Source organism: Equus quagga, chromosome 2 (genome assembly GCF_021613505.1).
Source record: "Equus quagga isolate Etosha38 chromosome 2, UCLA_HA_Equagga_1.0, whole genome shotgun sequence".
Lineage (NCBI taxonomy): Eukaryota > Metazoa > Chordata > Mammalia > Perissodactyla > Equidae > Equus > Equus quagga.
Window position 1 is genome coordinate 147,320,577 of NC_060268.1, and position 27,225 is coordinate 147,347,801.

Genomic DNA, 27,225 nt, shown 5'->3' on the forward strand with positions numbered 1-27,225 from the left:
GAATACTTCTTGTCCATTACCTTCCTTTTGTTCCATAATCTCTGAGCACAAATGCTATATCTTCAATAGAATCTAAGATTTCACGTGTGTCTATCCAGGGAACCATAGTTAAAAGATGTCTTAATTCCTTCAACTCAGCTTTTTTAAGAGTGCCAAATGCCCAGTGTAGGTGTTATCTGCAAGTCTGCTTCTGAGAATCGTCAACCTCCCTTCCTCTGAGAGCGTGCTCCAGATGAGCCACACTCAAGCTTGCTTTTACGTTTCCATTGCCGATCACATCACATCACACCTCTGCTGCTTGTGCTGCATAAGGTGGGGTTTTTTGTTTGTTTGTTTTAGCCAGCAAGAGCTTAAAAAGCAAAGTATTTTAAGTTAAGAAATTACTTTTCTTCTCTAGAGGAAGTGTAGACAAAGCAAGTTCAAAGAGATATCCAATTAAATAAACTCCTGTCTCTAGGAACGGATCCCCTCAGTTAGTTCTCAAGGTCTGCAGGTTTCACACAGAGTATCTAACGAGGGCTTTCTTTTTTGATTTACAGCACTTAGAGTAAGTAAGGAATGACATCACAGTATGCCTTACTCCCAGTGCCTTCAGAATGTGCTGACCCTCTGGAAGTTTCCAAATGGCTTCTTTGTGTGCTGCTAAGGGCCATCTGGCTAGCTGTAGATAAACAAGTTTCAACATATGGGCCATAACACACACACAGCTCTGCTCCACTAGTGCAGAAAATTACAAAAAGGTCGCTCTCTTGATATGAGAAACTCATGCAAAAGAAGCAGCACCAGGCAGTGGAGGGCCTGCCTAAGCTGCACACAGGAGAGCTTAATTCGAGCTCCTTCTCTCCCACTCACTTCACACGTCATTCGATCCCACCAAGTCTCGATTTCCTCATCTGAAAACCAAAAAGGGTGCCAAGTCAACTCTGGCCTTCCTCCTTGCCTTTCTCTTCTTCCTTCCCTCCCTCTTTTTTCCCTTCCTAAGCAATATTAAGTATATGCCTACAATATATGTTCCAAGCATGGTGCTACGTGCTGGCCATAAAGGTGAGGAAAACAGACACGGTCCCTGCCCTTGAAGAATTACTGAACAGGGATGAAGACATACATTAAATAAATAATTGAGAACAGGAAGAATATTCCAGACAGAGGGAGAAAGCATGTGTGAAAGTCCTGAGATGGGAGAGAGTGTGGACTTTGAAAAAAGGCGGGATTTGTAAATACTTCTATCCACTAAACTGAGGACTCAGTTGACAATCAAAATACTGAAAGGAAAATTCCCACCATCTCCAGACAGTAATTCACACAATTATTATATGAGCATAAATTATTTGAAAAATTGCCTGAATTTTCTATTTGTATTGTTGATTTCGTGCCTTGCAATCAAAAAATCTAATAAAATCGCATGAAAATACAATCACCAAAAACACATACAAGCATCTCAAGCACACGACACTGTGGTCAACACTTTAAGAATTATGAAACAGTTTCCAGAAAACCTGGGACCTCTGTGGATGCCTACTGTTTGATATTTACAGAATAAAACTAAACACTAAGGAAAGAGTCACTAAGGTATCTCTTACAAGTACTTTACTTCCCCAAAAGCGTTTCCCAATAGTCAGTCTTCCCAGAAGATGACAGCTGATACACTAGAGTGAGAAGAGAGATTAGTCATAATAGTCATTCTTGCTGAATAGTCATAAAATATATGTAAAATGTTTACATCAGTGATTTTTCCAAATCTCAGTTAAAACAAAAGCTGTACCTTTTTCACAAAATATGCCATATGCGAAATAGTATAAATTGTCTGACATTTTGATGTTTTTCTCATTCTTCCTCAATGCCTCCCTTTTCCTTTCGTCTGGCTGCCATACATGTAATGCACAGTGGTCAGCGTCCAGCCCCCGTAGCCAGAATGAAGCAGTGAGTTCAATACTCAGGTGTTCAAGGCAGGCAGGATAAAGAGCTAATTTGAATATAAGGTCCTAAAAAAATTAAAGACGTTTGAAAACCTTCATCCATCTAATTAACCATACTGCCCTGTGTTATACTACAAGAAAGAAAGATGTCACGCCCTGCAAAGTGCTATAGCACTTACTACACTCTATGGTGACAATCTGAGAAATGTCTGCCTTCTATCTGATGGCAAGCTCCTCAAAACTAAGGACTTGCTTTACCCATTTTTTTCTTGATGCCCACAGTGTTGAATGTGGCAGAAGCCCAGTAAATGCTCATTAATCAAATCAAGGGCTGAACAGTCATTCTTAAAAACAAAAAGTTACAAAATGGATGAATCCTCACAGTGAAACGCAATTAATCACAGAAGTGTCTTAACTACCTGTTAAGTTTTCAGCAAATATATACAGCTTGCCCTTCTGCTATTCTCTATACAGCAACACTTATGACATAAGACCTTCAATTAAAAATCATTACTGAAGTTGCTTTATTACAGCTATAAATAAACTTTATTTGATGTAATGTAATAAAACAGTTCCAAATTTAACAACATTTATCTGACCAGAATTAATCATTTAAATTATGAATGTAAGTATATACAGTAACTTTAGCAAATTTGCGGTTCAGGAATTTGTACAAGCTTTGTCTGACAGGACAGTGCCCACCTCCCCGTCCAGGACAGGCAGCCCCTCCCCTGTGTCTTGTAAGAAGCAATGTCAGCGACAGTTGAAAGAAATCCATAATCCACGTTGGAATTCCACATTGTCCTGCGAGAGAACAGCTACCTTTATTGTAGGAAAATAACATTCTCTTTCAGTTCTCTTTTATCAAATGAAGGTTTGTATTCTTTTTTTTCCCCTTAGAGGTATTCTTTTCTGCTCTAATGTCTTTCTATCTCTTTCGCGCATATGTATCACAGTACCATTTCTTAAAAAAATACTGTCTGCAAAGGGACCTTTTCTGTTTCCTTACCTGCCCTTAATATCTACCACTTTGGAGAGGGAGACGGGAGAAGAACAGAATTGGCCAGGCACACATTTGATTTAAGATACAGAGAACACACAAACAAATCCTCTAGAAGGAACAGAATGGTATTCTGGAGCGTTTCCCAGCAGAGGCCCAGGTAACCTCGGATTCACCCAATTCAGTTTCATACAAAGCTGCTCAAAGAGAATTAATATGTTGATGCTCCATCTCCAGAAGCATCACAACCTTTCATGGAAACACCACTATTCCCATACGTCCATACAAAAAACACACACTTACGGACCAGCCCGTGGGCCCACTGCACCCACAGGTAAACGACAGTCAAAAGTTCTGTGCCAGTAATCATGTTAATGTACAGTGCAGTTAGGTAGCACTCGCTCTCTGCCCAAGTAAAAATCCTCCCAGAAGGAATCCTCCTCGCCTCTCAGGACCCCTCAGAAGAAGTGTGAGTGCGAGAAAAAGCTTTCTTCCGGTTTTATGATTCTCTCCATCCTGAGATCTGTTCCTGAGTTTGACCATAACAAGAAGTAACTTAACAAAGAAAGTGCGTTGTTGGGGAAGTCACAGGGACCCTGCAAAAAAGCCAAACTGTTTGACAGAAGCTTTAAACAGACACTACTCTGGGAAATCATTTGTATTAGCTGATGACGGGATTCTGTTTTCTAACATGGACATGCAACATATTCGCCACTAGGCTTACCGCGGTTTGCTTGGAAAAACACCCTCCCTTCTGTCCTACAAGAAGAGACATTCTGTCTCATGAACGATTCCTGAATATCCACCACAATGCTTCCACTCAGAAGCATGGGAAGTGTGCATTGGAAGTTTCTTCCACTTCCCTGGACTCAGACATAAGCAAAGCCCCAGAAACCGTTTCCTTTCTGGAACTCAGTTCTGCAGGTGCGCTTACGGCTGGGCTGACCTGGCTGTCTCAAACCAAGAACTATTTTCATTTGCACACAATAGCACGGATCCACAGAAAAAAAGGAGAGGTCACCATCTCCCTCCTAATACACTTTGTACGACAGATCACCCTGCTTGTCACATTTTAGCCATCCCAAGAAAGGACAGAAGCCGAGTTCCGTTCCGTAGTCTCAGCGAATGATTCGTCCTGTTTCCACCTGTCTCGCCTTTTTTATTTCGTCTCCATTATTCCACTTTTCATCATGAGTCATGACTTTTTTTTCTACAGTAGTCAGAGTTTTGTCTATAAAGAGAGAGAGAGAGGAGACAAGAAAATGATTTAGCAGAACCATAAATGCGAAGTTTCTTTTTGTGGTAGGTGGATTTAATTTTTATAGCATTCAGTAATTTGAATCATTTGCGTCTTCTAAGGGGTTATGAACATCTCTAAATGGAAAGAAAAAGTGCTGTGGCTCTTTTCATAAATTTTATAGCTTCTGTAAGTTGCCAGGGCCTTAATATATTTGCAAATCAGCCCCAGATAATCCATGTAGAAATTCACTTTCATAATACAGCTGTAGCCAAAAATGGCTCACGTCTCAAAAATGCTTGCAAAATACTACTGCACTTGCCCTACTTGAAAAGAACAATGATGACTACTCATGAGAAGTGTTCTCCCCTTCAAATCTAGGAGGGTGCATTATAGCAAACCGTGTGTGCAGAGCAGGAAACCCCTCCTCCATCACTTCCTTCCTCCCAGCTTCACAGAAGAGCCATGAGTCATAGAGAAGTCTTGGCCAACGGCTGAGGAAAAGTCTCTCTCTCCCTGGTGTAGAGCCACATTCCCCCCAGATCCACACTCCCTAACTCTGTACCTTCACAGGACTCGACTTACCAAGCTACATCCATGTGCTTGAGAGCTACGTCTATGAGGTTCTGGGGCCTGGCACTGTGCCCCAGCCTTCGCCCCCCGCCCCGGCATCCCATCGAAAGAGCCCCTCTCACTTGGCTATCAAGACCCGACGGATGCCTTTTCCTGGTGACAGGATCAGTTTCTCCATAAGACACCACTCTCGCTTTGTCCCTCACCTTACATGATGGCACTTGAAGAGAAGCATCGTGCTTCAGCTCAGACCCCCGGCTCTGGGTCTCTGGGAGTGGACACTGCAAACAGGTTGTGGCCCCACTGGTGCTCCACTCTTATTCTTAGCCTGGGGCCTCTGCCTCTTCTCAGCACAGAGAAGAGACTGCACTTCCCCTGCAGCCCAGCACTGCTCTGCTCACATCAGTTCATGAACTGTACTGAATGCCTCCAGGCCTCAAGGCATAGCACCATCTCCAAAGCCTCCCTTTCCTCACCATCCACCAGCTAGTCAACTTCCAAACACCTGGACTTCTTTGGACTCTTTCCTAGTCTCAAGGCCACCTTCCTATTGTGGGCCATCCTGACAGGAGACCTCACTTTCACATTGGTCTCCTAACCCATTTCTCTCCTTCTATTGTGAGCCCCTATTTACACAGCAATCCTGACCTCACTCCTGCTCAAAAGCCTTCATCTCTCCCCTCACCCACATTTCCCACCTGGCCCTCCATGATGATCGCAATCCACCCAGCTTCCAGGTACTGCTGAAGACCTGCCCCAGGTTCCGGATCTATCTCCATCCACATCTGTGCCCCTCTGTCCATACATCCCCTCTGATTTGAGTAGCCCCACTCCCACCTCCACCTGTGCCATGCCTTCTTATTAAAATCCTACCCTTTGCTCAAGACCCACCCCAAATATTACCTCGTTCATGATTTCCACCGTGGATATTTTCCCCCTAAGACATACCCCCAAGGCTTATTTTTCTTGTATACCCATCTGTATGCTTGATTTGATTTTATGCTATGTGTATTTACTACCTCCTAAGAAAACAAAAAACATTGGAAAAGGCAAGAGAGATCAGTTGCCTGCCTTTCCTACTTTAGAGACGCTGCAAAGTTAAAATGCAGGCAAATGCAAAGCACGAAGGAAAAAAGCTATTATTACTACTATCTGATGATTTAATAAAAATAAGGTGCTGAATTCCAGCTAGCTCCTGATGAGGAAAATGCTACTGTGGGTGAAAAAAATCCATGAAATAGTAAACTTTCTGTTCGTTTTCCTCTTTAGGCAACATCCCACCGCAGATACCAGGGCTTCAGGGGCCTTCATGCCTCATCCCAATTCCCACTGGGACCCATTTCGTTTTCGTTTTTTTAATCACTTGTTTCCATAAAGAAAAGGTAAAGTCACCCTGAAGTCTAAAGCTTCAGCACAAACGCTGCAGCGGGATGTCGACAGACCTCATGGCGGGAACCCAAGTTCACTGTGCTCCCACTCACCACGGCACTGGACAGGGATCCTTAGGGGCTCTTTGAAGAGAAAGACAATAGGACCAGCAAGGAGAAGAAGGGAGAGGGAAAGGAAGAGCTACCCCAAAACAATCTCATGCAATTCTTTTATATGGATGCATTTTAGAAACCACTTTTCCATATTGTTCACGATATTGGTATCGAAGAACAAAAGTGGTCAAAATGTCACACTTAAAAGCAATTTAGGGGCCAGCCCAGAGGCGCAGAGGTTAAGTGTGCACGTTCTGTTTCGGCGGCCCAGGGTTCGCTGGTTCAGATCCCGGGTGTGGACATGGCACCGTGTGTCAAGCCATGCTGTGGTAGGCATCCCACGTATAAAGTAGAGGAAGATGGGCGTGGATGTTAGCTCAGGGCCAGTCTTCCTTAGCAAAAAGAGGAGGATTGGCAGTAGTTAGCTCAGGTCTAATCTTCCTCAAAAAGAAAAAGCAATTTATGCCAATTCAAAGTAAATCCATAAATGGTCACCAAATTAAAAAGAAAAGGAAGAATCCTTGCTTATACCACATTATCACCCTTGGTTTTATATTACCAGTATTTGAATACTTGTGAAAAGGTGACAAAGATTATAATTTAGTGTACTGAATTAAAATTGCCAGTGAAGTATTCATAGCCTTTTCTCTCTATTCACTCCCTACCCCGAGGAAGATTCCTAAGCACCTGCTGGACTCCTGAGCCTCTTGTTATGCTGATCAAGAAAACGGGAAGAAATGGGTAAATATTTGGAACTGGCAATGCACGGTCTAGAAGAACATTTACACAGGAAAGGTAGAAAACTATTATGTAGGAGAAAAAATAGACCTAAGAAGGCAGAGGTAGGGGCAAAAGTAAAAGTGACTAGAACCCAAGCAGGAGGAAGGGGAGGAAAAGGCTAGAGAGATGAGTGGGAGGAGCTCCGAGTCTCCAGGCTGGCCCAGGAAGTATGAGCACTAGAGAGGTAGGTGTGGGGAGCAAAGGGTTCTAAGTTTTGCCGTGAACTATGGATTGGATGCCAGGTCATTTCTCCAGAGACTCCAGTAGAGTTATGAGTTGTTCTGGATTATCCAACTGGTGTTTATTTAACCGCAACTGTGCAGAGTGTGGACTATGTGGGGCGTTCTGGTCACTAGTCTTTTACTAGCGACCACTACCACGTCTACAGTCCCCCCAGCCCACTGGACTGTGAGCTTCCAGAGGCAAGGACTGTCACTTATTCATCTTTCTATTCCCTGATGTGCTTCACACCATGCCTCATATATAGTAGGCCCTCAAATGTTTCTAGAGAAAACAAGTCAATGAAGAGACTCTTTACTTCCAGCCTCTACCTTCTGATTCATCCCACATGGTGCCACTGAATCAGTCTTCATCGCTTTCATGATTCCATTCTCCGAATTGCAGAGATTCCATCAATGGCTTACTATTGTCCACACCAGGGTTTCTTAACTTTCGCACTGTAGACATTTCAGCCTGGGTAATTCTTTGTTGTGGGGGCCTGCCTGTGTATTACAGGATATTTAGCAGCATCCCTGGCCTCTACCCACTAGATGCCAGTAGGTCCTCCCCTCTCCGAGTTGTGAAAACCAAAAATGTCTCCAGACATTGTCAAATGTCCCCTGGGGGCAAAATCACCCCGGTTGAGAATTACTTTTCTACACTAAAATCCCAAGTTCCTGAGGCTAGAATGGAAAACTCTTCATAATTCAATGCCATTCTACCTTAACTTGTGATCACCATATCTTCCCCGACACCAATGCTTAGCTTCAGCCAGACTGTCCTTTGCATAAGGTCCCACACTGGTGCCTCTACATAAAATGTCCCCTTCACCTGGAATGCCATTGCTACTCTCCTTCAGTTATAAATGCTTTGACCACCTTCATAGACATACTTGAGCCCATATCCTTCAGGAAGTCTTCCCAGACCAGGGTTAGGGTAAGCTGTCAGTTATTTTCCTCTCCTTTGAGTCCTAGAGCTTTTCCTGTCTCCACCTTTCCTTTGTTCTTATAAAAAAAGGGTCACGGTGCATATGTGTGTGTTTATGCGAGGTCTGTCCAACAGAAATATCTGCACTAGGACAGGAAAGACATCACGTATTTTCTGTATCCTTCTCAATGCATGCCACAGTTACAAACAAGAGTTTAAAAAAGAGTCTTCCCACACTGCAACTGACTAGAAACCTGCCTGGTATAGAAGTTAAAAACAGCAGCTATTCCAACTCTCTCATTAGAAATTTCTTAAAGTTAATGAATATTTAGGCCAATCATCCCAAATGACTTTAATATTCTATAGTTATAAATAAAATAATTATAAAATTCAAATAAAGAGAGACTTAATGAAGGGATAGTCATTTTCTTAGACTAGGGGACAGAAAACCATGACTGGTGGGCCAAATCCAGTTGGCCGCCTGATTTTGTAAATAAAGTTTTATTGGTACACCACCATACTCATTTGGTTACTTGTGTCTGACTGCTTTCTCACTACAAAGGCAGAGATGAGTAGTTTCAGTAGAGACCTCTGGCTAGCAAAGCCTAAAATATTACTGTCTGTCCCTTCACAGTAAAAGGACACTGACCCCTGTCTTAGACAACAGGAAAATAATACCCAAGCCTCCACACTAGCTGCAGACACAGAGGCAAATATCCTTAGACATAATGTTAATTTACTTTTATAAAAGACACAGTAGCAAGGAAGTGAAAAGTCCTTTTGAACACAGATTTCCTCAAATCCTGGGCTCAAATCCAGCTCTAATAGTCCCTACAGGTAAGACTTCGGGAAAATTATTTGAGCTCCCCAGGCCCTTGTTTTGTCATCTTGGGAATGGAGATGAAGAAAACCAAACTCTCATAAAATTTTAAGGATGAAGTGATAAAATTCACAGAGAGTGCTCAGCATAGTGCCTGGGAGTGGATCTTCAATAAATGTGGATTACTATTTTAAACTGGAAAACCTCTTTGTGTGACGTTTAAAAAATTAGCATTTTGTGAATTATGTGTGAATTATTAGCTAAAATAATCAATAAAATATTCTCCAGTTCTTGACTGTGTAGGAGGCATACAAACATAGTGGCATTTTCCAGTTCAAGACCTCATGTGCCCTTCCCTAGTTTCTATACTGGCTGCTTAACTAGACCTCCTGTCACCAGTCTTTCTACTTTCTCTACCCTTCTCACTGCTGTCAGCGAGACTTGCCTCAAACAGCTCTCTCAGCGCGTTACACCTGAGAACTGAAACCAATATGCTTTCCTGTTCCTGTGCTAAACAACTCTTGGACTAGGCAAAATAACTGAGCTATGTGTTCCAGGAAATGGTTGCTTCCAAAAGATGAGACTGCACACCGACTAAAATAGCTTACTTATCAAGACTAGTAGTTTGCTCATTAATACTGGCTTCAAGGCCCTCACTTAGCCGTCCCCACCGATGCAAAGCTATAGTGTCATAAACTCTGCCCAGTCCTCACGGGCTCCCCACCTTAACATCACCCAGCCCAGGCCCTGAAGCTCTATCAATATCCTTTCCTTCTTTCTTCCATCTGAGAAACTACCAAGACTCTGTCAAGGAGTTGCCCTTCCACGCTGCAGTGCGTCTAAGAAACTTAACTTACTTCTATTGACAAGTTTTTCTAATTGTCTTCTTAGAGAGCTGATGGCTACAATACCCAGCTCAAAAACATTCAATAGCTCTTCGCTGCCTACAGAATGAAATCAGCCGACAGGTAGTGTTGCACATGGTAAAGAGCACATGCCTGGGGGTGATTCATACCACATTCACCACTTAGGGGCCATGTGATCCTGGGTAAGGTCCTTTATGGCCCTGAGCCTCAGTTATTCTTCTGAAAACTGGGGATGCTAGAGGCACCTACTTTCCAGGTAGAAAGATGTATAGCATGTAGTAGATGTTCAATAATTGTTAGCGATTATTAGTTACATTTATCTTCTCTTATGTATCAGGAACTGTACTAGATTCTGCAACTAGAAATCTGACTGAGACACAGCTCCTTCCCAGAAGGGATTTAGAATCTGGGGGGCAAACACTTGCGGTCAATTCAATAAGAATGTTATAGTCCTGGAAAGATCCCTGGGGATACAGATTGCTCCTAGTGCATATTCCAGAACCAAAAATTGCATTCTTTTAAAAAATGTTTTTGAGTTTTTTATTGTGAACAATTTCATATGTACAAAAGAGTATATATATATAATAAAAGAGTATATATAATAAAAGTGAAAATGAATACCTGTGAAAGTTACACTCAGGTCAAGAATTAGCATATCTGTAGTCCTACAATTTTGAGTTCCTAAGACAAGAATGTTGATCTCTGGTTTCCCTAATCTCTGTTAGGGATGTTTCTGCTTGCTTCATTCTAGTGAAGTTAGAGAACAGGCTGAGTTCCTAGAGGTTTCCAGAGTCATCTGGAGAGTGTCTGAGGTTTGGAGCCTCTGGAGTCTACTGTAATCCATGAGGGCACTCTGGTACCCTCCTTGAGCAGGGCTGTTCCCCTGAGATAGCTAGGAGCATAGAGGTGCCCTTTGCCACATGTATTATACACAAAGAAGTCTAATATATGAAAAAGGTATAGATGTAAGATTCAAATGATGTGGGATCTAGACTGGTGATGCCACTAGCTCACTGTGGGACATCTCACTCTCCAGGTCTCAGTTGACTCTTCTGTCAAATGAAGGGCTTGGACAAGATGACTGGGCAGGTCCTTTTCAGCTAGAGTGGTCTGCGTTCTCTGATCTATTCCCTCCTGCCAGGTTCAGGGAAGTGCAATCTCCTCCTCTCTCATGTGCAACACTAAGTTGCTTTCTCTCTCACCAGCACCTTCCATCTTCTCACTTCAGTTTCTTTCTCCACAGCTTTCAAACATGAAGACGTCACCTCTACCTCAAATTTAAAGCAAAATCTTGATTTGACCTGCTAACAACTGTAATTACTCACTGTCTCTTGTACAATGCCAAATTCATTAACATACGGGTTACAGGTGAAACGTCCATTTCCTTATCCCCATTGGCCCTTTGCCATCCTTTTCCAGATCCCAACATCCTATTGCAGTCACTTGGAAAGTCACTAATGCCTCCTAAGCAAACTCAACAATGATCTATCTATCAGTTCTCAACTCCTAAAAAAGAGGGACAGCACTTCCTGAAATCTCCATACTTTTCAAGTCTTTGCCTCATCCTGGCATCTCCCCACATGAACGACTCCCCTTTGTCCCAGGCTGCTTCCTTCTAGCCTGTGTGAATTTGCTTCCTTTTTCAAAAGAATTTATCGGTGAAGGATGAGGTCATCAAAAAAGTTTCACCGGATATAAGAGTAATAGCAATGAAAAAGATAATGTTACAAGAAGTGGAGATATAAGGACACAATTTGGATGTTATTTATGGAGAAAGGACGGGAAACATCACTTCCTTTGTCATCAATCACATCAACTGCAATTCACCAGCAAACCTGTGTCAGCTTCCAATCCAACCACTACCTATCTCTGGCTTTTGGAATTCTACTGGATGGAGGACTGGAGTCCATAGCATTCTGAATTCAAATCTGATGTGCTTAGTAGAAAAGAAGCTAGCCACTGATTCAGGAAGCTTTCTGCAATACATTTCAAGAAGTTCCATGAAAGGGTTGGGGGGATAAAAGGAAAATGGTGATAAATGACCTTACAGCACAAACTCGGGTCTCTCCGGCCTCTCAGCAAGCTTCAGAGCCTCATGCATGCCGGCAGCGGAGAGCTTCCGGTTGATGTTCCGGTATTGGCACTGGAGCAGGCTGCGATAGGTGGTCCTCAGGTCCCGGTTGAAGAAGGCATATATAAAAGGGTTAATGAGAGAGTTTGCATAGCCCAGCCACAGAAATGTCCGCTCCACCCACAGCGGGATGCAACTGCAGGCAGTGCCACAGATGAAGGGTCTGGCTGTCGAGAGGAGGAAAAACGGCAGCCAGCACACGGTGAAGGCCCCGACGATGATCCCCAGGGTGGTGGCTGCTTTCTGTTCCCTCTTAAAGATGGAGATGTTTTTCCTTTCGTGTTTGAGCAGTCTCGAAAGGTTTGCACACTCCTCCACCTCCTTCTGGAGCTTCACCATGCCGTTCAGGGCGATGATGCTCTCCGGCTCCTCCAGGCGAGGGAAGCCGGGGAACTTGTGTTTGGCGGCGCTCTTCCTGGCGGCCTTGTAAATCTGGTAGTACATGAAAAGCATGACGGACATGGGGATATAAAATGCCACTGCGGTGGAGTAAATCGTGTAGCCAAAATCCTGGCTGATCAAGCACACCTTGTCATCGTTGACATTCTGAGCCCATCCGAAGAGCGGGGGTAAAGTGATGGAGGCGGAAAGAAGCCAGACGGAGAGGATCATCTTCGCCATGCATTTCCCATTCTGCCTCACAGGGTACGTTAGCGGCCTCGTGATCCCAAGGTACCTAGGAGAAAAACAGAAGAACATGGGACTACTGTGATCACACTGATCAACCAGGAAGTGGCAGCAGCCAGACGCTGAGCTTTATACCTGGTAGTTCCAAGCCTCACCCACAGCCCTCTACCTAGGCATCCTTATTCGCATTTTGCAGAAAGGTAAACCAAGGCTCTGAGACGTTACCAATTTTATTCTGAGTCACACAGTCAGCTGGAGGCACCGCCACAATTCAGTCTAAGAGCCCTCTGCCTATAACACTAGTCTTTTCATACCTTGTAGCTTCTCATATTCCACGTAGTCAGTGACCTAGAGAGTAAACATTCGCCCTCTCCCATGACACTGCCACTGAAATCCGCCAGGAATAAAATGTCAAGCCTGACGTGGGATGTTGTGACACATCCTCACAAATTAACCAAGGTCGACCACACTCTGATGTTACACACCCACTCATCTCCTTGGTTGTCTTAATTCAGGCCAGCTTCTAATTCATTTTAACTTCCCATGTGCACTGTAGTGAAAGCATTTCTTTAAGATTACACAATTTGGGGAGATATTTAGGAAACCCTAGGGTTTGGGAATGGAAAGTAGCAAGTGATGATTTTTTTACCCCCAGAAACTTCTCACACAAGAGTAATGTCAGAGGAACAATCTATAAAATAAAAACAGCCTGCCTCGTCTCTCCTATCTTGAGAAGGATCATAAGAAAGGGCACAACTCTGAAAAATATTAAATAAACCCATTTTTTTCTGTGTTTAGTTCTATAGAGAGAATAAATATTTCTCCATCTGTGTTATCAAGGATTTGTAATGCAAAAGAGACGCAGCCAACAGAGAAAACATATACAGCAAGATGTTTTCCAAATGCTTAATAGTTTTCAGCTTTCCAAAGCTGTTTTCTCTTCTGTATTTAACAGTCTTAGTTTCTATTTTGGGGAGGATGCAAAGAGCACTTAAGAAGCCAAGACAGGTAAAAGCTGGTCATTTTGTCGGTTTTTTACTTCATTTATGTATATAAAAGATACACTCTTGAAACACGAAAAGGTACAGAGAGTCCCCAGCTTAACAAGAGGCTATTTTCTGAAAGTCTGCCAGTTGGTAGGTCGGAATTTTTAAAAAATATATTTTTGTGCTTGAAATATCCTCCTGTGCTATGCTTAAATTATCCCACAAAAGTCGAAAATCATGCTTTCATAATGAAAATTAGCATCTCTGCAACTTTTACTACAAGGCAAAACTGAAATAGAGTAAAAAGGAATAAGCCAGATTTGCTTATTCGTTGAGAATATTTATTCATTCCCTTGACAAATATTAATAGAGCTCCTTCTATATGCCAGGTGCTGATTAAATGTTGGGGATATGGCAGAGAAGAAAAGAGACAAAAATCTTGAATGCAGGCACAGGGGGATATCATGTAGGGGCTGGATGGGAGCACTGAGCCTCAAGGTAATGATGAAGGGACTCCTGGTCCCACCCAAGGAGTCAGGTGTTGGTAGCAATGATCCTTATTTCATAGCCTCTGCCTTCCTTTTTCCTGGAGGAAGCTGACCGGAGGGCACTAGCCTTAGGTTTATCAGCTGTAATTACAATTATGTTTTGGCTCCCAAATAGAGTGAAGGACAAGAAGGGGAGACGTCTTCCAGAGAATGCAAGAATAAGGGCTGAAAAGGAAGGGAAAAGAGAGAAGGAGGTAGAAAGAAGAGAGGGAGCGAGGGAGGAGGAGGAGGAAGAAAGAGCGGAAAGGGAAAAGAGAACGAGAGAAGGGAAGTATGATGTAAGCTTTACCTTCTGTGGAATTATCTGAAATTACCTGAGTTTTAAGCTATGAGGAAAAAAATTTAAGAAAAGGAAAGGAAAAATGTAGATGAGGAAACCCGGTGAAGAAAGGGTTGGAACTGACTGGAAGCCCACAATAAAGCTGATCCCTGTTCCGAGGTTGAATGCAGAGGTTCTCTTAAAAAAATTTTTTTTAAAAGTCTCCCTCTCTTTGCTTTGGTTCAGGAGCTCTGACCAAGCTTTTCTTGCTGGAACTCCTTAGCAGCTCTCTCCTTTTGGACCTAGTCTTTGCTCTCTCCCACCTCCTGTGGACGTAGCCTTCTGGCTCCTTCCTTGGTTCCCAGCTCCCCCAGGCAGCCTTTGCCAAGACTTGGACTTTGATTATCTTCTCTCTTTGACTGTAGCCAGGGGTATAAATTACTTGTTCTCAAGCCTGGATCTGGCTTCCAAGACACCAACCCAGACTGGACGTCCAACAGGAGCGAGGTTAGTTCACACAGTTCCCCAGGTGGCCACCAGATGGCAATGTCAGACCACTTTACACCTACTTATGGGGGCGTGGGGATGCTGGGTAGTTAGACCAATAGGTGCTTGCTGGAAGGAGGAAGGATACTCATGACAAGAAAAGAAGTTATATTTTATTTGTGGAGGTATGCAAAAATTAGCAAGCCTGGAATTCACACGCTGGTAAACTATTCTTGAAAAAGTCAGTTCAGTTTTCCATTCGATTCCTTGACATTTTCCTTACTGAAACAGAGATTTATGTTTTCAGGCTTAATTAAATACAGCCTTTCTCTTGTTCACACAAATATTATAGAATTCACAAAGATTAATCCTGAGAGATTAATTGAGTACCAAAGTTCATCTCAGAATATTAAATAATCTTGTAAGAACAGCATGCTTATTCATTCGAATATACTTAGTCTGGCCCATATTACATTTCAGTGATGAACTGGTCCATATTCGGTCCTTCCTGATATACAAATTATATTCCATAAACTGTCCTATTTTAGGCTCCATTCTTTAATGGTCTCAAGTCATGTTCTATAGTAAGGTAGTTATATTTACTTCTTTAGTCTCCTGGGTACAACTTGGTGAGATTTTTGAAGGCTAAAATTAATCGAAAGATGATTAGAAAAAAATATGGGTGCTCATTAAAGTGTCTGGAAATAAAATAAATAAACAAAAGTCAATAGGTTTTTTAAGAAATTAACAATTAGAAAATATTATGGAAGAAAATAATTCCATTCACTGCAACAATCAAAAAATTAAGATATCTTGGAAACTATTTTATCACGGCCAAGGCCTATATGAAAAAGACATAAAATGCTACTGAGAGACCTAAGAAAATGCTTGATTCCATGGGGGAAACAAAGAACCTTTTTTTAAAATAAGAAAACCTAGCATTCTAAAAGTGCTAATTTTCCATCAATTAATCTAAAAATATTATACAACTCCAGTTGAAAACCCTAGCAGGGCTTTTGCTAGTTTGACCAAATGATTTTTAAATTCATCAAGTAAATATGCAAAAATAGACAGAAAATCTGAAAAAGAAGAAAAATGAAGAGATAGTTATCCTATAAAAAATAATATAAAGCCAAAGAAATAAAAACTCAATAATAATTATTCAGAAATAGAGACATCCATGCAACAGGTCTCAGAAATAGATTCAAACATGTAAAGGAATTCAATATAAGAAAATTTAAGAGTCATTTTAAGTCAGTAGTAAAAGGTCAAATATTCATGAAGTCTGACAACTGGCTAGCAATTGGGGTGAAAATAAAACTGGCTTGTCTTTCTCTGTATTCAAAAATAAATCCCAGATGAAACAAAGATTATCATGTAAAAAAATTAACCCAGACTACTATGCGGAAATACAGGTGAGGATTTCTGTAATCCTGAGGGACAAAGGCCATTCTTAACCATGATACAAATGTCTGAAACTACAAAATGACATACTGATAAATGTTTGATGAAAATTTAAACACAAAAACAAATTACAAAATGACATTCAATTTAATTTAAAAATCACTATGTGCAGAGTTAAAAGTCAAATGACAAATCTGGAGTCCAAATAACCATATCCCAATATTGACAGATCTCCTACAGGTTAATGAGAAAAAGATAACCAATCCCAATAAAAATATTGAAGCAATTAACCACAGAAGAAATAAGAATATCCAAAAGCACTTGGAAATATGTACAACTTTATCAATAATCAGAGAGATACAAATTTTTAAGCAATGACAAATTTTTGATCATCTGTCAATGTTTAAGAAAGACAAAATGCAATATTGGGAAAGTGTGAAAAAACAGGCACTCTATCATTTTGCTGGTGGGAGTTTCAAATGAGGTAACACTTTTGGAGGATCGTTTGGTAATTAACATACTTCAGCACTGACCTTTTGGACCAGCAATCAGACTTCAATGACTCCGTCCTAAAAAGATAATTGTACAGGTGCAAAATGACTAACATGCAAGGATGTTAACTAAACACATAACGGAGGGAAAAAAAGATGCAATGTAAACATCAACAGGAGATTAAAGTATAGTATAAAATATATCATGTAACCATTAAAAATTAAGATGCACATATCTATTTATTGACATGAAAACAACAGAGAAGTGGATAGAAAACAATGTCTAGTCCTCAAAGAAAAGTAATAGAGGGGCCACCCCAGGGGCATAGTGGTTAAATTTGTCCACTCTGCTTTGGCGGCCTGGGGTTCGCCAGTTTGGATCCTGGGCATAGACCTAGCACTGCTCACCAAGCCATGCTGTGGCAGTGTCCCACATAAAATAGAGGAAGATTGGCACAGATGTTACTGCAGGGCCAATCTTCTTCACAAAAAAGAAAGAAAAAAAAACAATTCTAACCTCATAGTGATCATGTTAACTGCTTATTTCAATCCAATTCAATAAACGTTTGATAATTTAAAAAAAGGACAAGCAATAGTGTCATATATTGTATTAATCTTTTTATGTACAACTAGGTGTTTCTGAGAGTGTATGTGCTTGTGTGTATACTGAGATGTCTAGAAGAATATCTACCAAAATATTAATAGCAATTTTATCTGAGTTGTAGAGATTTGAGTAGTTTCTAAATTTTCCTTTTACTTTTTTATTGCTTAATTTTCTTCAATCTGTGAGAATGTAAAAAAAAAATACTGCCATTTTAATTTTAATAACAAAATAAAAGATTTAAGAGGATTCTTTATTCCTAAGTCACCTAAGTGATTTTGGCAAGAGACTATCTGGTTCATAAAATCTTTAAAAAGCTGATAATTAAATCTTAAATTGTTTCTATTTGATTAGCTTGTCAAAAGTGTTTTATTACATCCATAAATTTACACAAAGGAAACAGAACTCATTGGCATTTAAAATCCCATAATTACTATATAAAGTAATATTAGTATTCAGGGAAGTGTTTGTCCAAATTATACATTTGTCCTTCCAAATCTTGTATAATATAAACCTTACCTTTGAAGGAGAGAAAAGAAAAAAGCAACCTAGATTGCTTCTGAACATTCCCTAATATGCATGGTTAATATTTGTCACACTTACATTTTATGCTCCCTGTTAATTAGAAAGTGGGGTGCTTATAAAGCCTTCAGAATTTAACTTTAAAATGCATACAAATGTTAAAATACAATAAATCTCAGAGATAAAGGCACCAAAGTATTATATAATTGGGAAATGCATGCAACTCACATTAGGGGTTCCAATAAAGTAGGAGTTGAAGGAAAAGAGGATTAGCGAGTTGCAATCTGCATAGAGAGGGATTAGAAAGCAAATTAACCCTGCTGCCTGTCTTCCTCTCTAACTGTATAGAAACTGTAGATAACGGCTCTTTAATTCAATGGCTTCTCTTGAGTTTTGTTGCTATAGCACAACAGTTTAGAGGGTAAAAGAAACCGAGTAGAATTTCCCTGAAATACAGTGGTTTTTGGAGTGTTGGGCTTAAAAAAGCTGTGCTCACTCAGAAAACCTCTTCCAGGAGACTTCCTCCCGTACAGTAGGTGAAATCCACTGGAATCTCCAGCCCGTGTCAGTGGTCCCCAAAGGTGTCCAATTATCAGAACCACTGAGAAGCTTTTGAAACATATGGATTCCTGGGCCACCATCCAGACTGCCTTTTGAGCAGGTCTGGAGAGCCAGGGCTTTGTATTTAGGACTGACTGTTGTGGTTCTTCATCCCATGGCCCACTGTCAGAGCGGCCAGCCCCCGTTCAATTCCAAGGACTTTACCCTCATCTATGAAGGACTTTACTTCTACTTTATATACTTCAGTTTGATGGTTTGCTTCCAGTTTGGCCTAACAAAATCATCTTGAGTCATGTTTCCATTGTCTCGGCTATTAGTTCTATCTCCCAGGACTGTGCTAAATGCAAATGAGGTAAGCACAGTTTTTACGTCTTAATCAAGCTGTAGATTTAAAAAAAAAATGCATGATACACAACAGGGTTTTGCAAACTTTTCTGACAAGAAGAAGTAAGAATAAATATTTCTCACATTAAGAAATATATTTTCCACAGTCACTTAGTACAAATACATATATTTACGTACATAAATAAGAAATTGAGCCATACATGTGTGTACATACATATGTAGTATAGAGATATAGATATGTGTATGTTTATATATAATGAAATTGAAACAAAAGTTTCACAATACCATACTTACCATTACAACTTGCAATTCACTCTCTTCTATTGTATGTTATTCTACTTCAGACTTTTCAAATGCTTCTCATAATGCACTAAGTTAATTTCATGACCCAATAATGGATCATGACCCAAAGTTTGAAAATTACTGGCCTTCAATAAACACATGAGAAGATGTTAAACATCATGAGTCATCAGGCAAATGCAAATTAAAATCACAATGAGATATCACCAACTCTCATCAGAATGCTTAAAAATAATGATGATGATGATGATGATAGTAATAAAAACTTTAATGGCAAGTGTTTTGTGAAGATATGGAGCAACTGTAAATCATACACTGTTGGTGGGAGTATAAATTGACACTAACTATCTGCAGAAACTATTTCTTAATATCTACTAAAGCTGGATATATATATCGATAGATAGATATAGGTATAGAGATGTATTCTAGGACCCAGCACTTCTTCTAAGTAGACAATGAACAGTCAGGAAAATATCAAAATGCACGTACAAGAATGTTCATAGCCGCGCTAAAATAAGATAACCCCAAATGAAACCAACCCATTCTACAAGAACAAAATGAGTACACTGCTACCACGGTAGAATGGGTGCATAACTTGTACTATATTTATACAGTGGAATTCTCCAAAACAACCAGAATGAACCAACTACTGCTTAATGCATCAACATGGATGAGGCTCACAAACATAATATTGAGCTAAAGAAGCCGAAAACAAAAGAGAACGTACTGTTCAAAAACAGGCAAAACTAACCTATGGTGACAGAAACCAGGATAGCGACGACCTTATAGGGAGAGGAAATGTTAAAGGGTAGCAGGGTGTTTGAGGAAAATCTGGAGTTCTGGAAATGTTCTATTTCTTTATCTGGGTGTGTTACATAGGGAGGTTCACTTTGCAGAAATTAAATGAGCTGTGCAGTTATGATTTGTACAATGTTCTGAACGTGTATCAATAATTTATTTTTAAAAATTAAAAGTCAAGTTTAAAAACCACACTGGACTTACCACTTGCCATTAACCTAGAGGTTGACCTGTTCTCTAAAGCCATTGTTATAATGGCATTCTGGTATGCTTTTAAACCATTTTCATCAGTGTTTCCAAGCTATAATTATAGTCAGGACCAGTAAACAGTCTAAATTCCCCACTCTGACCTCATTATCAAGGAAGAAAGTGGGCAGAAGAGAGAGGGGGGAAAAGAAATAGCAATGAAATTCAACAAAATTTGGAACAGAATAACAAAAGCCTCCTCTTTGTGAAAATAAATTATAAAACAAGAAATAAGAGTTTCCCCTTAGAGAGAGAATCAGACAATTAAAATAAATCAATCACTTAAATTTAAAAATACTTCTAAAAATTCATATACTGCATTAGTTTACTGTTGCTACATAATTAATGACTACAATTTAGTGGCTTGAAATAGCACCAATACTCTAAGTGTCCTCACAGTTCTGTAGGTCAAAAGTCTGGACACAGCTCAACTGGGTTCTCTACTCAGGGTCTCACCAGGCTGAAATCAAGGTGTTGGCCAGGGCGGAGGTCATATGAGGCTCTTCCACGCACAGGTGGTTGTCAGCAGAATTCAGTTCCTTTAACTGTAGAATTCATGAAGGTTACATCTTCAAGGCCAGCAGGAGAGCATCTGCTGTAGCTCACAATCTCCCTGATCCTGCAACCCTTTTGAAAAGGGCTCACTTGATTAGTTCAGGCCCACTGACATTCAAGGGGAAGGAGTTATATATACCTTCCTTGTGTACTGAATCTCTGGGCCACCTTAGAATTCTGCCTAGCCCCGGCACTTGGTGATAACAGAAGCTACGGATACAGAAAATTTTCTGCCAAGGGAGCTCAACGAAGACCTATTTTTTACCCACTCAACTTGAGACAAGCCTTGGAGTAAGTATAATCCTGTCTATAACTCTATCATTAGGCAGTTGTTTTCTGCTGAATTTTTCTGTCATTCAATGGAAAAATAGAAGGTTTCTCTTACTGTCAACTAGGGTTTTTACCTACCTAATATGTAAAATTCTTTATGTCTATCAAAAACTATCAAAGGAGTTTTAGATAATTACAGAAAGTCATGAAAATGAATACTGTAGATGAATAGAGATCCTGAATCATATATGGTGTTAATCACTTCGGTTGTATCCGAATTTACAGTAAACCCTGAATTTTCCCACCAATTTTATTCCTCAGAGAAAGAGAGAAATGAAAAAGCAAAGAGTGAGCCAAAAATTTACCAACAACAATAAAACAAAGGAATGACAAAAACCCTTAACTAAAAACTTCGGAAGGTTACAGGCAGGGAAAAAAAGAATGTATTCTATTTTCTGATAGCATTAAGTGGCTTCTAACCCCACCCCACCCCACGGAAGCAGTCCTGAAGAAAAAGGGTGAGTGAACACAATCCTCAAAATTCTGACTAGTACCCTTTTATTTGGGGAGAAGCAAACTGGGGTGGTGAGAAGCCAGCCTAAGGAAAAGCAATGGAAAACCAGCAAGAACAGGAGCCCCAACAAAACATTTCAGCAAAAGGAAGAAGGATCACCAGATTTTGTTATATTTCAGGACACTGGGCTGAACTGGGAGATCCACCAAGGTTAGAAGGTGGGTAACCCTTAGTTTCGTGGAATATGTTCCAGTGTAGGACATTTAATGAAAATTCAGAATAAAGAACAGCCCTGCATTAAGGGCATGACTCAGGTGCCAGGAGTCTACTCCCTTCGCTTCCCCCACCCCTACACCCTCAGCCTCTAGAAAAGTGAATACAATAAATAGTAGCAGCCTAAAGGGAGAAAATTAACTGACATCAAATAAGGCAGAATATCAAGGAAAATTCAACCACATTATATCTGAAGAAATATTAACATTTAAATAAACACCCTATGTTAAGAATGAGCAAGATGAGGGGCCGGCCCAGTGGAGCAGCAGTTATGTTCGCACATTCCGCTTCTCGGCAGCCCAGGGTTCACCAGTTCGGATCCCGGGTGCGGACATGGCACCGCTTGGCAAAAGCCATGCTGTGGTAGGCGTCCCACATATAAAGTAGAGGAAGATGGGCATGGATGTTAGCTCAGGGCCAGTCTTCCTCAGCAAAAAGAGGAAGATTGGCAGTAGTTGTCTCAGGGCTAATCTTCCTCAAAAGAAAAAAGAAAGAGAAAAAAAAGAATGAGCAAGATGAAAACAAATGTCATAGCAACTATACTAACATGCTACAATAACAACAACAATGGAAGAAGAAAGTAACAGAACATGCATAAGACTGTTGAAGAACCAAGTTAAGAAGAAAACACAACCCTTAGAATAGAAGCAATTTTCTTACAAATACTTTTCACTGTAAAGGACTTTAACAAGTATATGTAACCACTAAAGCAGAAGCTCAAAGATGAGATGTTAGAACAGCAGAATGAGATAGAAAATGAGACTGTAGAGTTAAGGAAATAAATTGAGGCCAAAACACCACTAGCGCAGGTCTAATAGATAAATTAGAAGCAGCTGGGAATAGAACAGACAGACCTGAAAAGCAAGCCAACGGCATGAAGTAAAGGCTTGAGGTGATAATAAACAATGCAGAGAGAAAAATTTATTCAAGCAATTAGAAGATGATAGACAAGGAGGACACACAAAGATAATACGACATAAGGATAACCAGTGCTCCTAAAGAAAAGAACCCAACAAATGGAACAACAACAAAATGTAAATAGAGGTGCAATGTGTAAAAAGCGTTCAGAGATATAATATAGGACTTTTTCCTTAAATCAATGAAAGACCTGAATGTTATGATCAAAGGGACATATAACACAGTTGGAAAAAATGACATAGAATTATTATCAACAAGACCTATCCAGGCAAAGTTATTGAACTTCCAGACATGGAAAGATGTATGCAGGCATTGGAATGAAAAAAGAAATAAATAAATACATACGGGAGGAAAAAATGGGGCTGATTCTCAATAGCATCATTCCATAACAGAACATAATACAAAAATGTCTGGAAAGATATTTATGTTAACATTATACCTGTTGTTACAAAGTCAACAAGTAGACATTCTCAAACATGACAGAATTTGCAGAATATAGTCCCCATGAGCCCTTTTTTGGGGGAAAGAAGACAAAATTCATCCAACCAAAGGTGAATCAGAATGAAGAATTCAGAACCACAGAAACCATGGTTATCAGTGAATTTGTTTAAATGCAGAACTAACACCTGTGGGAATTACATTAGAAGAACAGAATGTAAATTTTACAAAGTCAAAATTATAAACCACAAGGATCAGGAGGTGAGGGAAGTGGTGCAGGATACAGCATTGGAGTATTAACCACTTCAACTTTCGTAGTAGGGAACAACTGATACTGTCTGAAATTTTCACATAAGTTGATATAAATCCAACTTCTTGATGGTGTTCATATTTTTCCCATAATCTTCACATAATCTTTCAGGAAATAATAGCTCTAAAATTAATAGCTCAAAGTTTTTACTTCCTTCTTTTTGATTTTATTTTTCTTCTTTTAAATTCAAGTAAACTCAGTTTTAAAATTTTGTTAAAATAACATGGATATTATGATGCCATAATTTTTTATCTATCAGTTTTCTATCTACCTGTCTGTTGAGTCGGCCAACCAGATAGCCAGCCATCCTCCTAAGTGGGCATAAGAATACAGAGACACCTAAAATGATACTCACCAAACGTTAACGCTGGGTTTTTTCCTGCATGGGGAAAGTTTAGATGCTTTGTTGCTTTCTTATTTGTATTTTTTACAATTGCTTCAAATTTATATAATGAGCACATCTAATTTTCAGAAAAAACTATTTCTTTAAAATATTGCAAGCCCTTTTTTGAAACAATGATTTCAGCCAGTAATTTCATTCAGCTGCCAGTTGGTCCTTCTTTACAAATCTCTCCATGAACTTGGCAGGTTTGGAACTAACTGTTGATTTAACCATATTCAAATTTTCAGAAATTTTTGCAAATCATCTTTGCACTCTAAATTCTTATTAACTTCTTGGATGGTGAAGGAAATCTTGGCAGAAAGCTGGTTCTATGCATCCTAATTGTATAATCTCCTAATGAGCCACGATGGACTAAAGATGGCTATGCATCCTTTGCCACCACTCTCTTTGAGAAGTAAACACTTCCCTGCTGCTTTCTTTTGGGCTAGCCTTGTGACTTGTCTTTACCAAACGAGAGTAGGGTAGGAGATGCTGTGTAACTTCTGTGGCTGAGCCTTAAGAGATCTGCAGCTTCTGCCTTCACTGCTTGGAAAACCCCCTCTTGGAAGTCCACGATGCTGTAAGGAAGGCAAGCTAAACATGTTAAGAAAGAGAGCACCACGTGGAGGAGCACTGCGGAGTCAGACACGTGAGTGAAGCCTTCTTGGACTTTCCAGTCCAGCCCAGACACCAGCTGAGTGCAGCCAAGTGAGTAATCCCACATGATGCCATCTGGAGTCAAAGAACCACCCACACAAACTCTGCCCAAATTCCGACCCACAGAGTGAGGAACAAGAATAAATAAAAATAAAGTTACAGGATGTTTACTATGCAACAGTAGATAACTGAGACAGGAGACCAATGCCATATTCTCCTAACTAGCACACAATCTTAGAAACTAAATTTGCTGGCAAGCACCTCACCTCATTACTAGGAATGAGTCTGTGCAGTCACCCTGCTTTAACTTAGTACCTGCAGCCCTTAGAGTTGAGCCACAAACACTCACTGGTGTTTGAAGCAGCTCCAAGGTTCATTGCAGGCCTGCTTTCCTTTTGACTCCATCTTGATTGATTCATTTATTCATTCAAAGAACACATCCTGAGCATTTACGACATACCAGGGACTGTTATAAGGACTGGGGACAAAGTAGTGAACAAAACACAAAAACCCATGAAGCTCACAATGTGCGTTGGGGTGGAGAGACAGATCTTAAATAAATAAGTAAAAATATATAGTGGGTCAGATAATTATAAGTGCCCTGGAGAAAAACAGAGCAGAGGAGGGGAACAGAGAGTTCAGGGTGGGGCTGAGGGCGAGCTGCAATACAGGTTTGCATTGTGATCACGGCCTCGAAGCTCTTGCATCTAGACCTCCCAGGCTAGCTGTTTGGACACAGCTTTTCCTTAAACCTGAGATGGGCTTGTCCCTCTAGGTTGAAGTCTGCCAGTATCTCAAGCAGGAATTTCCTACCTGGGTCTTATTCAACAGAACTCAAACCCTCCCCCTGGAAAGGGTGTAAAGAGCACTGCCTTTGGGCCTACGTTTTCTTCCCTCCTCTAGGGTCTGGCTTCTCAGTTATTTCTCTCTCTCTCTCTCTCTCTAACTTTTCAAGTTCACAGGTTTGTTCTGTTCCATCTATAGATACAAATGTCTGCGTGGGTGCCTGTGTAGATACTGTGTGCATATATTATATTCCACTCCATGGTGCTCCATCCCTTGTCACCCCAAATTTATTGAACACATTGTCTACCTCAGCTGCTTTTATTTCCTACCCACCCACTTCTTTCTGATTCTCCCAAAAACCTGGCTTCCACCCCCATCATCCTAAAGCAGTTTACTCTAAAAAGCCACCTCCATTTTAGCCAATTCTAATTGGGTTTTTTTTTCATTTCTGATAATTCTCTATTTCTCTTCTCCCTGCAATGTGATTGCAGAAGGCCGGGTCTTTCTTGAAATGCTCTCTACTCTCAACTGCTGTGACACTGCCTTCACCCACTTCTTTATCTTAGGCTGCAGAAATACGTACCATGTCCATGTAGCGGCTAGATGATATTCAACATCAAGATAAAATGAAAACAGTTTAAACCATGCATCAGGCAGATCTGGTTCGAATTCTGACTCTGTCCTTTTTACTAAAGTACCCTGAAAAAGATACTCTGCCTCCCTGAGCTTTTGTTGCCTCGCATGTAGGAAAGGGAAAAAGAAGATTATCTCATGGGTCACTGTGATGATTAAATGAGAACATGCATGTAAGGCAAGGCTCTCACTCCACCCACTACCTTAGAGATACCCAAAATGTATAGCTGACCTCCTTCCCTCAGAACCCCACTTTAAAGAAAGGGACTGGCAAATAAGGCTGCAACCTGAGTCAATCCAATAGGAGAGTAAGAGGCTGAAATACAAAGCATGCAAGAAAGAAAGTAAAAATAGAGGGTGGTTATGCCCTACATACAACAGAGCATAGCAGCTAGAGTAGGTGTCTGTGGAATTCATTGCCATGAGAGCTGACTGGACCTGAATTGGTGAAGTGGCAGTATGAATGGAGAAAAGAAGACAGAAGCAAAAGACATTGTTGAAACAGAGTATACAGAACTTGGAAATGGTTTAGCAAGGGTAGGGAAAAGGGACAAAGACAAAAGAGGAGGTGAAGAAGCTCATCAGTTTTCAAACCAGGGTGACTGGAAGATGTGGGACTATTGTCTGAAATAAACTGTCCTCAATCCACCTTCCACCCCCAGAGGCCTCTGAGACAGCTCTCGCCTAGATCACTGATGACCTCTCTAGATCCAGTGGATGTTTCTCCATCCTGACCATGCTTGATGGCTCTGCAGCCCCCAGTATGCACTCACTGCCTCCTTCTTGAGACACTTCCCTTGGTCCCATACTGCCACAACTCCCAGTCCTCCCAGCCCACTGCCCACTCTTGCCCAGTGTTGTCTGCTGCCTTGTCCTCCGCTATAGGGTCTTCATGTTTGGCATTCCTCAAGGTTTGGTCCTCATCCTACTTTTGTTCTAACTATATTCCCTAGTTGATTACCTCCATTACCAGTGCTTCAAAAACCTCGATTAGCTGACGATCCCCAAATTTCAATCCTCAACCTTGATTTCCCTTTGCAGCTCCAGACCCACAAGTCCAACTGCCTCCTTCACATCTCTACTTTGATATCTCTAAAGCATCTTATTCACACTTCGTTCAACGTACTTTTATTAAACACCTTCAGTGGGCCTGCCCCTATCTCAACATGTCCAAACGTATCATCATCCCCACAAACTGAGCTTCCTTCTACTTCCCCAGTTAGGTGAATCCATCTAAGGGTGTGGTCCAGAATCCTGAGAGTCATCCTTGACTCCTCCTTCTCACTCATCATTTCCTTCCCAGTTACCAATCCAGTCCTGCCTATTTTACCTCCTCAATATCTCTAAAACCTAATCACTTCTCTC

At 40.7% G+C, this 27,225-nt stretch overlaps 1 protein-coding gene across 2 annotated transcripts in view; it reads right to left on the minus strand.

The window, feature by feature from the left end:
- Nucleotides 1-2,421: 2,421 nt before the first annotated feature.
- HTR7 (5-hydroxytryptamine receptor 7) overlaps nucleotides 2,422-27,225 on the minus strand; it is a 79,718-nt gene continuing 54,914 nt past the window's right edge. The window contains exons 2-3 of one of the 2 annotated variants that reach the window (XM_046654330.1): nucleotides 11,868-12,626; nucleotides 2,422-4,147 (exon numbers count right to left, since the gene is read on the minus strand). In XM_046654330.1, coding sequence (XP_046510286.1) covers nucleotides 4,105-4,147; nucleotides 11,868-12,626 — 802 coding nt within the window. In that variant the 3' untranslated portion in view covers nucleotides 2,422-4,104. Of the gene's footprint in view, nucleotides 4,148-11,862; nucleotides 12,627-27,225 lie in introns of both variants that reach the window. The other variant, XM_046654331.1, reaches the window with a different exon arrangement.